Genomic DNA, 15,034 nt, shown 5'->3' on the forward strand with positions numbered 1-15,034 from the left:
TCGGACACCGCTGAAAATAGGAAGGGGGTTAGCTGCTCCGCTTTAATGCAAAGCTCAACGTTACTGCTTCCCTTTGTGTGTTGTTTTCACATCATTGAATAACATAACTGATGTAGAGATCCGGTTGAAAGATTTTTTTCTCATGCATATACCCATTTTATTCTCGCAGACATGTTTTTCTGCCTCTGGTTGCTGTATGGTAACGGTTGTTGCCTGTTTAATACGCAATAAACAGCATGACAATGCCATTGAAATGAATCAAGCTTATTACCCTCCACCGATATTGCTCAACAAAGCAGCACGCTGGCTCATGCTTGTCAGTGGTCGAGCCGCTTTAACGTCATAGCGCAAAAGTGTTAAAGGCGAGCGCATACTGTCATTTAAGTTCCACGCCCTCAGCGCACCATTCCTGAGGACATTCACATAGTGAGACCTCCGGTGACTTCGAGCACTGCGCCCGTGACATAGGAGCTGGCTGGGGAGCAGAGGAACTTGATCGCCTCCGCGACTTCCAGAGGCCGGGCGGCCCTCTTGAGGGGCACCATCGCCACAGCCGCCTCTTTGCGCTTTTGGTTTTCGCCAGCTGACATGGGAGTGTCTGTCCATCCGGGCAGCACAGCGTTGCAGCGAATCCCGTGCGCCGCCAGTTCCTTGGCCGTTGTCTTGGTGAGGGCTACGACGCCGGCCTTGGATGAGGAGTACGCTGGAGTAGCCTGGCCCCAGGCGTTCGCCGCGACGCTGGCTATGTTCACAATGGCCGCTCCACACTCGGGCAATGGGATCCCAGATCGTAGCATATATCGGCTGGCGGCGCGAGTCACCAGGAAGGTGCCCTGAAAAGAAAGGCAGTGCTAGAGAAGCCTGCGGTAACTGATTTTTCAGCGACGATTCTTTCACGTGCTCGCTAGAGCTGAGGTGGCGAGAGAGCGGAGGTAAACTGGCAATGGCAGGGATCGCATTAAAAATGGACCTACCTGACATTCATTTGAAATAAGGAAAGAGAAAAAAATTGGCTGTGGCTTAGCTAAGGTTAAGCCTGGATATCTCGAAGCGAGAAGCTGTGGCAAGGCGGAGGAGGAGCCGCGCGCGTATAGTGAATACGGTGCTGTCTTAGAAGGTTGCTTTAGAGACATGTACTGTGGCGTGCATTCCTCTCGGGTGTACACCAAGATATGAGAGACGGACTTTTGTCTTCCTTAAAAGCAATTTTTATTTCATTTCATTTTCCTTAAGGCCCCTACGGCGCGGTTCAAGGTATCCACCGAGATATGAGAGATACAGGGGTCGTTTCCCCTTCTTTAAAACCAATTTTCTTTTCATTTTTCCTCTCTTACGGCACGGTTCGGGTGTCCACCGTGACGTCACGGAGTTCGCGCATGCGCACCTGTGGCTTTTTCTGACGACGGGGCCCACGCTAGTCTCGGTGTTGACTAGCCTAGTGAAGCTTTTCGCTTCAAAACCGTTTCTATAGACACCGAGTTCTGCTTTGTATACTTCATTCAGCACTGCAATAATTGGTGGAACAGACTTCAGTGTGCCAGACATTTTATGCAGAAAAAGCAATGGAGCAAGAGTAGTGCCTGATGGTGGGTTCTGGAGTGCAGAATAAGGGCGTTTGAAATGTGCGCGACGCGCTTGTCTAAGTTGTATATATAGTCGAATCTTGCTGAACTTGAGAAGGCACGTGGACTGGAGACCGCGACTGCGATTACCCAACTTATCGCGGTAGCTCTTTGCAGGATAAAATGAACAGGAAATGTAATTCACTGACTGAGGTTGAGTTGCTGACATCTCACCTTGAGGTTTACCCTGATCACGTCGTCAAATAGCTCCTCGCTACAGTCGAGGAGAGGAGCTATACGCAGTATGCCGGCGCTGTTGACGACCACGCTAAGCGGCTGCGTGAAGTTGCTTCCGACTTCGTTGAAGAGCTGCTCGACAGAAGATGAGTCGGCGACGTCCACGTACACAGCTAGGTGCTTGCCGTCACCTGCGCACAACCAGTTTATGCTGAGCTCCTGGCGACGGGGGGTTCTCAACCCAGAGCAGTAGTAAACCGAAAATGGTTTTGCAAGGACGCATGAGGCGATGCGGCGCCAAATGTTCTGTGTGTGTGTGTGTGGGACGTAAATCAGCAGTTACCCGTTGGCACAAGGGCTAAAATGGCCAGTAGGGACGTACTGGCAGGTACTAAACGAAACGCGAAGATATAGTGTACCGGGAGTCTGCGTATTCTTAATCCTTATCCATGTTATACTAGGCTTACAACGAAGTCAGCTGCGAAAATATAATCCATTGCACGGATGATACACTGCATAACGAAATGGAAACCGTATATGCTGGCATGCGCTCAGTCCTCGCACTGGCAGGTGGCTTGTCACGTAAAGAGCGTGCGCAGCCTAAGTCGAGCGAGAAAGAGATAGAAACAGCAGACATGAAGGTAAATATTCGGTGGGGAAGAAATCAGTAGGGACCAGGGACCAAAACGGCAGGAGAAAAGGAACGGAGGAACAACAGGATGCTTTGAGGATTTGCGCTGCCACTGTCAAAACTGAACTCGCAAACCCGTTGGCTCTTGAAACAAAGCAGAGTATGCTGAACCTTCGGGGCCTCATGACTGACCGCTGACATCACAGCTCGAGCATCGGATTTTTATCCATCGCCGTTGCCATGAAAGAAGACGTACTCAATTGCAGAAATAATTATAAAACAGATTGGCGCAGCCCCACGTTCTCATTCGGTATCCGATGTACTGCTGGAGGTTCAAGACGAGATTTTCTGTCCTTTTGCCGCGCTAACACTATTCCGCTATTGATGCAGTTATAAATTCAGTCAAATTTCTGTCTCTGTTACCATCCTTGCCACCTTGAACTAAATAAGCCCTTAGGGTTAAGAATCAACAAAGGCTGTGAAGTATTGCATGATTTCAGACACCTTGCTACTTTAGCCCTCTGTTCGCAGCTTGCGCATCATTGAAAGGAGGCTAGTGGCCGCAATGCGACTGCTGGACTGCCAATATGACGTCAGCTGAGCAAAAATACGCCCCAAGGTACTCAGTACCCAGACTCGCCTCCAGCTACCTTCTCTAGAGATGCGCGTTGCACTAAGAGAGCATAAACGTTTGCCCCTTCATTTATGCACATCTGTCGGATATTGGCGAAGTTACATGACTGAGTCGACATGATGTGCAGTATTAAGAACCTGCAATTCGACCCATGACGCTGTGCTTGCAAGAAACTGTTGGACAGCGCATGAGTGACTATAATGAAATGTTTCCCTTTCTACTTCTAGGAGACCGATTTTAATTGCATGGTTTAATGTACAGTCTTTGTCAAAAGTGTACGGCCCAAGGCCTCTGCTTCTGAGCCCTTCAGCGCGGTTCCTCTTTCATACTCAGGTACCCTAATGTCACGAAGGCGAGATGAATTTTACTCCTCAAACCTCAAAAGCTTAGGACTGTCAAATGTGCTTAAGAGCCCCGCTACACGGTTGGAAGAAAACCTTTGGGCCGTATAGTTTTGACAAAGACTGTACAATGCGCGCAGTATCTTTTGCTTCAGCGCCTTCATAATGCCGCTGGCCTATACTGAGCGCATGTAGGATTAGACGCCCATAAGCTTCACGTTAGGCTGGGAGACACGCCTCACTGGGGGGTCGTGGGTAAATTTCATGGAGCAGAGGTCCTTTGCCGTGCGCTGACATGGAGCAGCATACATGTGTTTTTGCATCCTGCCTCTGTCGAGACAGGCGCGGCCATCGCAGCCGGGATTTTATTGTGGGTCCTTGAACTCAGCAGCCGAACTCAATGCCACTGATCACCCCCCTGGTGGGAGGGGCTGCACTTTATACTGTAGCGACAGCAACATGACACCAGGTTTTCGCCTCTTCGCCGTCGCCGCACTTTGAGCCGTGGCCCCAGTGACGCCACACCACGACCCTCGATTCTCCGGCAACTCGGCCCGTTGCTGTCGCCGCGCGGCCACGGCTCCTGCTGTTGGGCGCTCGCCTCGCCCTCTGAGTGTCGTCTCCGGCAACTCGGGTCGTCGCGGTCGCTGCGTGGCCATCGCTCCTGCCATTGGGCGTTCGCTGCGCCCTCTGAATGACGTCACACCCGGCGCTTCGCAGCTGTGATAACTCGCGTCGCCGCAGCCATAGTTGAGGCCGCAGTATCGATGGTGAGAAGTCGACCATCCTGAAGGAGGCCAGGGATCGCCGTAGAAATCAAGAAGAGGCAGCGGACTGAAGAGTCTCAAGAGGAGCGTGCCGACTGGTTGACCTCGCTTAGCCTCTAACGATGAATCTACAGCGCCAACCACTGACGATGAATGCTATCGCTGCTCGACTAGGTTTAACCAGAGCTAAACCGCAGCCAATTTTTTGCTCTTTTACCCGGAGTGCCTTTGTGGAGTTAGTGGTTAGCGAAAGCCTAATGCATAAACAGCATATTATGTTGTGATCTGTGTGCGTAAAGAAAAAAAACTGGAAGGAAAACATGTAGCAGCATTAGGTCATGAAATAAAATTATGACAGATTAAATGACATTCCGTGAAATGCTTTACAGGTTACAATATCATTTTCAAGTAGAATGGTAGCAGGTTGCCGGATGGATTTAAAAAAAATTATTCTTCGAAATGAAAAATTTTGCTAAAATGTGTCATTTTGCGCATACATTCTTTGGCAGTCCCTCGGTTAACCTCGGCTGGTTTCTCCTGGTGGTATGGAATATCCCGGCCATACAGTGGCTGCCCCGGTGGACTGCTTTCAATGTTCTCGCTTTTCTCAGCGCTGAAATAGCCTATTACTACATTGTGCCTGTTTATCAAGGGACAACACGTGGTTATATTGAAACTCTTCTGCAAAGAGTGAGCAGTCAGCTTCTATCACTTTGGGCAACCTGGCTAATGTAGAAGCACATGTGGCAGCTGAGCGCACTGCAGAGTTCATTGGGGCCCTGCATCCGGTGCACACGTTGTTTTTCCATGATGTACCGCAGTGGACTGCTTTCAATGTTCTCGCTTTTCTCAGCGCTGAAATAGCCTATTACTAGATTGTGCCTGTTTATCAAGGGACAACACGTGGTTATATTGAAACTCTTCTGCAAAGAGTGAGCAGTCAGCTTCTAACACTTTGGGCAACCTGGCTAATTTAGAAGCACATATAGCAGCTGAGCGCACTGCAGAGTTCATTGGGGCCCTGCATCCAGTGCACACGTTGTTTTTCCATGATGTACCGCAGTGGACTGCTTTCAATGTTCTCGCTTTTCTCAGCGCTGAAATAGTCTATTACTACATTGTGCCTGTTTATCAAGGGACAACACGTTGTTATATTGAAACTCTTCTGCAAAGAGTGAGCAGTCAGCTTCTATCACTTTGGGCAACCTGGCTAATGTAGAAGCACATGTGGCAGCTGAGCGCACTGCAGAGTTCATTGGGGCCCTGCATCCGGTGCACACGTTGTTTTTCCATGATGTACCGCAGTGGACTGCTTTCAATGTTCTCGCTTTTCTCAGCGCTGAAATAGCCTATTACTACATTGTGCCTGTTTATCAAGGGACAACACGTGGTTATATTGAAACTCTTCTGCAAAGAGTGAGCAGTCAGCTTCTAACACTTTGGGCAACCTGGCTAATTTAGAAGCACATATAGCAGCTGAGCGCACTGCAGAGTTCATTGGGGCCCTGCATCCAGTGCACACGTTGTTTTTCCATGATGTACCGCAGTGGACTGCTTTCAATGTTCTCGCTTTTCTCAGCGCTGAAATAGCCTATTACTACATTGTGCCTGTTTATCAAGGGACAACACGTGGTTATATTGAAACTCTTCTGCAAAGAGTGAGCAGTCAGCTTCTATCACTTTGGGCAACCTGGCTAATGTAGAAGCACATGTGGCAGCTGAGCGCACTGCAGAGTTCATTGGGGCCCTGCATCCGGTGCACACGTTGTTTTTCCATGATGTACTGCAGTGGACTGCTTTCAATGTTCTCTCTTTTCTTGCCGCTGAAATAGCCTATTACTACATTGTGCCAGTTTATCAAGGCACAACACATGGTTATATTGAAACTCTTCTGCAAAGAGGGAGCAGTCAGCTTCTAACACTGTGGGCAACCAGGCTAATTTAGAAGCACATATAGCAGCTGAGCGCACTGCAGAGTTCATTGGGGCCCTGCATCCAGTGCACACGTTGTTTTTCCATGATGTACCGCAGTGGACTGCTTTCAATGTTCTCGCTTTTCTCAGCGCTGAAATAGCCTATTACTACATTGTGCCTGTTTATCAAGGGACAACACGTGGTTATATTGAAACTCTTCTGCAAAGAGTGAGCAGTCAGCTTCTATCACTTTGGGCAACCTGGCTAATGTAGAAGCACATGTGGCAGCTGAGCGCACTGCAGAGTTCATTGGGGCCCTGCATCCGGTGCACACGTTGTTTTTCCATGATGTACCGCAGTGGACTGCTTTCAATGTTCTCGCTTTTCTCAGCGCTGAAATAGCCTATTACTACATTGTGCCTGTTTATCAAGGGACAACACGTGGTTATATTGAAACTCTTCTGCAAAGAGTGAGCAGTCAGCTTCTAACACTTTGGGCAACCTGGCTAATTTAGAAGCACATATAGCAGCTGAGCGCACTGCAGAGTTCATTGGGGCCCTGCATCCAGTGCACACGTTGTTTTTCCATGATGTACCGCAGTGGACTGCTTTCAATGTTCTCGCTTTTCTCAGCGCTGAAATAGCCTATTACTACATTGTGCCTGTTTATCAAGGGACAACACGTGGTTATATTGAAACTCTTCTGCAAAGAGTGAGCAGTCGGCTTCTATCACTTTGGGCAACCTGGCTAATGTAGAAGCACATGTGGCAGCTGAGCGCACTGCAGAGTTCATTGGGGCCCTGCATCCGGTGCACACGTTGTTTTTCCATGATGTACTGCAGTGGACTGCTTTCAATGTTCTCTCTTTTCTTGCCGCTGAAATAGCCTATTACTACATTGTGCCAGTTTATCAAGGCACAACACATGGTTATATTGAAACTCTTCTGCAAAGAGGGAGCAGTCAGCTTCTAACACTGTGGGCAACCAGGCTAATTTAGAAGCACATATAGCAGCTGAGCGCACTGCAGAGTTCATTGGGGCCCTGCATCCAGTGCACACGTTGTTTTTCCATGATGTACCGCAGTGGACTGCTTTCAATGTTCTCGCTTTTCTCAGCGCTGAAATAGCCTATTACTACATTGTGCCTGTTTATCAAGGGACAACACGTGGTTATATTGAAACTCTTCTGCAAAGAGTGAGCAGTCGGCTTCTATCACTTTGGGCAACCTGGCTAATGTAGAAGCACATGTGGCAGCTGAGCGCACTGCAGAGTTCATTGGGGCCCTGCATCCGGTGCACACGTTGTTTTTCCATGATGTACTGCAGTGGACTGCTTTCAATGTTCTCTCTTTTCTTGCCGCTGAAATAGCCTATTACTACATTGTGCCAGTTTATCAAGGCACAACACATGGTTATATTGAAACTCTTCTGCAAAGAGGGAGCAGTCAGCTTCTAACACTGTGGGCAACCAGGCTAATTTAGAAGCACATATAGCAGCTGAGCGCACTGCAGAGTTCATTGGGGCCCTGCATCCAGTGCACACGTTGTTTTTCCATGATGTACCGCAGTGGACTGCTTTCAATGTTCTCGCTTTTCTCAGCGCTGAAATAGCCTATTACTACATTGTGCCTGTTTATCAAGGGACAACACGTGGTTGTATTGAAACTCTTCTGCAAAGAGTGAACAGTCAGCTTCTATCACTTTGGGCAACCTGGCTAATGTAGAAGCACATGTGGCAGCTGAGCGCACCGCAGAGTTCATTGGGGCCCTGCATCCGGTGCACACGTTGTTTTTCCATGATGTACCGCAGTGGACTGCTTTCAATGTTCTCTCTTTTCTTGCCGCTGAAATAGCCTATTACTACATTGTGCCAGTTTATCAAGGCACAACACATGGTTATATTGAAACTCTTCTGCAAAGAGGGAGCAGTCAGCTTCTAACACTGTGGGCAACCAGGCTAATTTAAAACCACATGTGGCAGCTGAGCGTACTGCAGAGTTCATTGGGGCCGTGCATCCGGTGCACACGTTGTTTTTGCATGATGTAGAAGATGTGGTTTCAGATAAAAAATGGCGGCCGATTTAACGTGCTTAGGCCAAATGCGAATTAGGAGCGTAAGAACTTGTTCGGAGCTCGGTTTTCAAGGTTAAGCGGGTATTAGACAAAGATCCTCCAAGTCGGACTTAAGCTCAGCCTTAAGAGTATGACGTGTCGTTGTTAAAAAGTTAAAGACTATATATGCGGAATTGCTCGTTCTCTACTCTACATTCATAGATCGCTGGGAGCTCTCATACACCTCATGGCGCAGTGGTGCAGCGGTTAAGCGATGTCCCAGTGTTCTGCTGGGGCAGATGCGACCACTGGTGGGGCTTGTGCGACCTAGGTCTCTCCTGTTGAGGAAACTCAATGTGACTGAAAGACGCTTCGTACAAACGTCAACGAAATCTGAAATTGGGGCTTTTATTGCTCGCTCAATAATAAGTCTTAATAATCTGACAGTGTTGAAGCGTAGAAATTTCTAACATAAATAAGGCTCTATATGATTGCCTTCAGGTACGGTTTATGGTTTATTGGAGTTTAACGTCCCAAGGCAACTCAGGCTATGAGGGACGCCGTGGTGAAGGGCTCCGGAAATTTCGACCACCTGGGGTTCTTTAACGTGCATTGACATCGCACAGCACACGGGCCTCCAGAATTTCGCCTTCATCGAAATTCGGCCGCCGCGACCGGGTTCGAACCCGCGTCTTTCGGGTCAGCAGCCGAGCGCCGTAACCACTGAGCCACCACGGCTGGTTCTTCAGGTACGATCCCTGTCCACGCACTTCACATTATGATTGTGGTTTCCACTTAAACAGACTCACATGCGTACGCGCTGCCGTGCTGCCGCAAAGAAGGTGAATGACAGACAGCCAGCGACCACGTGATAATTACAACAAATTGCGACCATTCTGGCTACAACCTGTCACTAATGGTGTAGCACAGATATTGTTGTGGCACCCAGGTTTCCGCAGTCACTCTCGAGAGACGCTAAGAAGAGTTATTAGCACTTTGCATGTACGAAAGAATAAGAAAGGAGTTCTTAAAATGAAAACGGATACAATAGTATGCTAGCAAGAGAATTAGCAGCAAGAAAACAATCAGGTACAAGATAAAAGGCGACACAACTTTATTGTCACTACACCCACGAAGTGTTGTAGCACAGGTATCTTTGATTAGCCAGTTTTTATTTCTGTGTTTAATGCCCTTGGCGCCCAGTAACGCTCAGACGGCAAGTAGCACTGTAGTAGTGGCACCACACAACCGACCCAGCTTCTCACATTGAGGGCAAAGAGGAAGCGGACTTCATACTAAACATTACCTGCACCAAAAACCAAATAACCGCCTTGACACTAGGAAAACAAGGGCAGCGTCAATATACTAGGATCATGCATAATTAAAAGGCACTCTTCTGAAATCAAGATTGACATTGGGCTGGAAGGACTTCTTTTAGGAATGTCGGATTTTTCAGCACGGCTGATAAACATACGTTTCTGCGCGTTTTCTGGTACTACGCTTTATTCATCGTTCCTATATTACCCAAACGTATATTTGATCAAACGTTTCGACGAACTTTTTACGCCATTAACACATTTGGTGAGTGCCCATATGACGGTTTTTTTGCGCGTTGATGATTTTCCCACTGCTGCACGTTCCACTGCACAAGGAATTTTGATAAATGGAAATAAAATAAATGGAACACGACCACAAGTGAAGTTTGGTTTGGGTTATGATTTATGGGGTTTAACGTCCCAAAGCGACTCAGGCTATGAGAGACGACGTAGTGAAGGGCTCCGGAAATTTCGACCACCCGGGGTTCTTTAACGTGCACTGACATCGCACAGTACACGGGCCTCTAGAATTTCTCCTACATAGAAACTCAACCGCCGCGGCCGGGATGGAACCCGCGTCTTTCGGGTCAGCAGCCGAGCACCATAACCACTGAGCCAGCGCACGACGTCAACGTCATCCTATGTATACTAGACCTGCTGCAAAAAGCATGACTTATTCTAGACTGACCTGGAAGTGAGTCGGCAACTTTCCGAGCTCCTTCAAGCTGCCTGTCAGCGACGACCAAAGTGGCGCCTTCGGCGGCAAGGACACGGCATACGGTTTCACCGATGCCGCTGGCGCCGCCGGTCACCAAGGCCAGCCGTCCACGAAACGGCGTCTCCGGAGCAGCCATCGTTCTCCGTCTGATTTCAGAGCGCACTGAACACCACACAGTTGCCGATGAGAGCCTCGGCGCGTCGGGCGCCGTGACTACTGCGCTGTTAGATAAAAAACAAGTGTAAAGTTAAGCACACTTGCTCTGCAAACGGACCGTCGCAGCTGGCACCGACTGAAGGTCGGCGTCGTCGGCGTCGCCGCTGAAGCCAGATAAAATATGTTTCGTGTTATGCTGCAGGGCTTTGTCTGATAGCGATCAGTACATGTGTGTAAAAATGCACGTGTGTGTGGAAAAAGCGCCTGCAGCCAACCTCTATTATCTTCGGCAAATACGAGCGGCCTCTCTTTAGAGTTCTGAAAAGCAGGGGTGATGCGTTTGAGGGTGTTTACGCATCTGAGTTTTGTTTAAGCCCAATTTTCTCCAAGCCACCTGCTGTGGATGCATTATGCGAGGTGTGGCCGCTAGTCCGGCTTTTGGCTTATTTCTTAGGTATTGCGCAATGCCCGAAATGGTAATTAAACACAACAGTCACAGGAACAGTGACAAGCGCCCGTCCGGCGACCCGCGAAGCTATATTTCCAACAAGGTGATGGGTGCTCGTGCTGCAATAAACGCTGTCTTATGACATCCACGCGTCGACCTACGCCGGGCCGTAGTAACTGCGTCGTGTCAGGAAGGGAGCCTTTTTTGCAGAGCTGATATCTGAAGAAATCAGCTGACGCTGTGTCTTTCTTCTAAGAACCAGGGACCCCAGGGGCGTGGTACGTTAGCATCACGCTGTGTAACTGCCACTTCCTTTCACTGCTATCGATCTAGGAGACTGAGCTTGTAGAGGCATGGCTATAGTGTCGCACAGGTCTCCTATTAACTTCAGAAGGGTCGAAAACAGCCTAACGAGTTTCAAGGCGAAAGCCTTTTATGGCTCACACTCGCGGCCATGACTCTGTCCGTCCGTTACATTTGTAGTGAAAGTCATAACTAGTCACAAATCATGACTAACCAGTCATCAAACAGATCAAGAACCCTAAAATCTTTCTTCTGCGCGGCGAGAATCGGAACCACCATCCTTCCGTTGCATAGCCGAGCGTGCTAACCATTATGCTACGCCGACTTCCTGGCAACGCATATGCAGTTCTCCTTGTCTAGAGTCAGGACGCTGGAAAGCGTTGCGGGAAAGGCTTTCGCATCGTCGCACTTTAGATCACCACAGGGCCCCATCGAAATTTTTCATAGGTTTTTGGTTGTGGAGTCCTATGAAAGGCAGGTGAATGCGCGGGTTAAAAGACGGGAGCTGAAGTGAAACCTTTATTAGGTTCCAAAGACTTGCATAGAGCTTGAAAAGAGAAACTAAGTAATCTATACAAAAATCGAAAAAACAAAAATGCATAACACCACCACACGTCTCGTACGTTTTCACGAAAGGGTAAATAATGGTGTCTAACTCATTGCTATCAGTTTTTTTTTGTAATAAATACCTTCAGAAATTCATTTGTCTCGGGTGTCGAAGTTCTCAAACAATAATTAAGTGCGGTCTGACCACACCACGCAGGCGTATTTCGGCAAAGGGCAAGTAGGAGGGAGATCTGCGTAACCTTCAATATGTTTCTATGCGCTCGGAGATTAGCCGATTATAGCGTGGCTGTTTGTCCAATATGTCTCTCGCCGTAGGCTAAGAGAACCGTGTAAACTGAGATTTATTGGATCTGAGGAATTCATTTATCAATAACTGACGTTATTTGTGTGCAAAGAATAATGTTTGAAAAGTTACCCATTTTTAACAAGAAAAAATAACAGTCACTGACATTGCCTATTCGTCAGTGTGACTATTTGAAGTTGAGTTAGTCTTTCTTAACAACAAATGACAGTGAGTCTATAGGTTTGAATGATTTCGTCTACAGTGTTGAAAAATTCCTCTGTGGTACGAAAACAAAGTTCATTAAATGAGAAATTGAGGGCCTTTACATATATGCTCAGTATTTTGTCTCGAAAGCATTGAAAGAAAACGATTAAACCTCATTTAATTTGTGCTGCACGATGCATATACCTCCTGATAATGCAGCTGAATTAGTCGAAAATCTCTACCGGCACCCCTCAGTGGCTACGACAATGTAATTGCCTAAGCAAATTTTGCAAGTATCATGTTTTAAAAGTCCACCAACATGAAATATGTTATCTCTTACCATTCTGCCTAAAGTTTAGGAGAGTTTCAACATTGGAAGTATCTTACAAGAGATCGCAAGGGATGCACCCTAAGTTGCGTGCTTCGTATTGCAGGCGCCACATTGCATTCGCCGTGGGAAGTTCGCATCCATAATCAGTGTGTACTGTTGTAACCGTGTTCGTGGTTAGGTTTGTAACGAAAAATTAAGAACGTTTTCGTATAACATAAAGTTTATGCCCATTTGCCCAAATCCCGAGTGAGAGCTGTACTATGGCAGTCTGTTGGTTAAGGAAAAACTGCAGCTCAATGAACTCCAAGAGCTCCAATATGCTTACAGCACGACATCTGCTATTGATATTAAGCTGCTGAACCCTTCCTTTTTGTCGTGTCCGGTCGCTGTGTTGAATGCAGCGAAAGACGCACACGGTACTTTAAGACTTCGTTTATTTAAAGCCGATGAGGGTGCGACCAGCGTCGACCGAGGCAGGAGCCGAACTGGCCGCCCGAAGAAAGGAGGGAGCGGAGAAGCGTCCACGGGAGGGAGTGGCTTCCCAAAACAGGAGGAGGATGCGGGGGCGCACCATGGGGGGGCATCTGGCGACAGCGTGCGACGAGGGGCAAGTGGTCGTTAGGAGGAGGATGCGAGTGGTCGTTAGGAGGAGGATGCGAGTGGTCGTTAGGAGGAGGATGCGGGGGCGCACACACACAAAAGCAATAAGGGGACACAACACTTCCTTCCCCCTTAGAAAGTTGCCTGGTATCGTGCAGGGGGTCGGCGCTCACGCGTGGAGGCGCGCTGGCTTTGTGCGCTCGGGGGAGAAACACTTGTAGGCTGGCTGTTGTTCGCTGTGTCTCCTAGGTCTGTCCTGGGCGAAGTCTCTTCTTCCGGGAAGAGGTGCCAGGCTATGTGGGAAGATGGTGCACGTGCTCTCTCCGCTGGCGGACAGCTCTCAGACGGCGTCGTAAATCTACGCAGCTGGTTGAGATGTCGGCGTGCTACTGTGCCATGTATGTTGACGAGCCAAGAGCGCAGGCCTATGCGTCTGACAATTGTAGCTTCCTCCCAGCGTGGCTTTTTCAGAAACTGTCGGGCGAGGACGCGCTGCCCCTCATTAAGCGTGCCGCAGCGCGGAATTGCTTTTTCTTCCCGGAAGGTCTCTGCCTTTGGCTCGGGGAGGATGGCTGTGAGCTGGGTTCGCATTTCACGCTCGAACATCATTTTCGAGGGGGTCTCGCCTGTTGTGCTCTGAACCGTCGTGTGCTGCTTGAAGAGAAAGCGCGCAAGGCGGCGCTGCAGCGAGCCTGTCTGATCTCTTTCAAGGGCGCGTTTTAGCTCGGCTACGTAGCGCTCGGCTTGTCCGTTTGTCGCTGGGTGGTAGGGGGCCGATGTAACTGATGAGATCCCGTTGTCGCGATAAAACTTGAGGATCTCCGCAGACACAAACGGTGTTCCGTTGTCCGACACTACCTTGCGCGGCAGGCCGAACGTTGCAAATAGTGATCGGAGGTTGTCAATGACTGCTGCCGAAGTCGTCTGTCCCATTTGCCTTATCTCAAGCCACTTTGTGTAGGCATCTACGACCACAAGGAAAGTGCAGCCCTCAATTGGTCCTGCAAAATCAATGTGCAGTGTGTGCCATGGTGTGTCTGGCTTTTCCCATTCTGGGACAGGAGCTTTCGGCGGGGCGCTCCGGCTGCTCTGGCAAGGCTTGCATTCTCGCACCACTGTTTCGATGTCGTTGTCAATGCCAGGCCACCACATGTAGCTTCTGGCACACTTTTTCATTGCAACGATGCCCCGATGTCCGGCGTGGATGAGAGACATAGCTTGTGCGCGTAGTTCTCTCGGCATCACAACTCGGGACCCAAATATGATGCAGCCGCGATGGGTGCTCAACTCTGTAGCTCGCCTGCGGTAAGCGTCGAAGTTGTCCCCTTTGAGTTTATGCACGTTGCCTTGTTGAACAGCTGTGTAAACTAGCCGGAGAGCTGCGCACTTCTGCGTAGATGCTGCAACTGTGCCTGCTGTAAGCGGAGGTTCTGGCAGTGCTTCGAACATCAGAACGTCTCCTGGTGGAAATGGTTCGTCAACAGTTGCGTCTAGTGGCAGACGGCTTAGCGCATCGGCGTTTTGATGTTTACTCCCATTGCGGTAGACCAGAGCGTAGTCGTACGCTGAGAGTTTGATGCACCAACGTGTCATTCGCGGAGACAAAGTTGGTGGCATAGGCCTTTGTGGTCCCAGAATGCCCAATAGCGGTCGGTGATCTGTTATAAAGGTCACCTTCCGGCCGGCAATGTACTGGTGAAAATGTGTCGCCGCGTAGACGATGGCTAGCCCTTCTTTGTCAAGTTGCGCGTAGTTGCGTTCTGCTTGCGACAACGTACGTGAGGCGAAGGCGATGGGAGCTTCCCTTCCTTGCTCGTCAGTTTGCGATAGAACCGCGCCGACTCCGTACGGTGATGCGTCGCAAGCCAAAAGCAGAGGCTTCCTTTCGTCGTAGTGGCGGAGGACTGTACATCTTCGAATCAGGTCTTTCAGGGCATCGAATGACCGCTGATGGCGTGGCGACCATGTC

General features: G+C 49.1%; 1 protein-coding gene across 1 annotated transcript in view; it reads right to left on the reverse strand.

Moving 5' to 3' along the window:
• LOC149340639 ((3R)-3-hydroxyacyl-CoA dehydrogenase-like) overlaps positions 1–15,034 on the reverse strand; it is a 21,988-nt gene continuing 6,954 nt past the window's right edge. Inside the window, exons 2-4 of the mRNA XM_089549473.1 lie at positions 10,144–10,394; positions 1,797–1,990; positions 1–833 (exon numbers count right to left, since the gene is read on the reverse strand). Coding sequence (XP_089405599.1) covers positions 420–833; positions 1,797–1,990; positions 10,144–10,309 — 774 coding nt within the window. The 5' untranslated portion in view covers positions 10,310–10,394 and the 3' untranslated portion in view covers positions 1–419. The remainder of the gene's footprint in view (positions 834–1,796; positions 1,991–10,143; positions 10,395–15,034) is intronic.

This window comes from Amblyomma mixtum, chromosome 6, assembly GCF_055824585.1.
Source record: "Amblyomma mixtum isolate Tamu chromosome 6, ASM5582458v1, whole genome shotgun sequence".
Classification (NCBI taxonomy): domain Eukaryota; kingdom Metazoa; phylum Arthropoda; class Arachnida; order Ixodida; family Ixodidae; genus Amblyomma; species Amblyomma mixtum.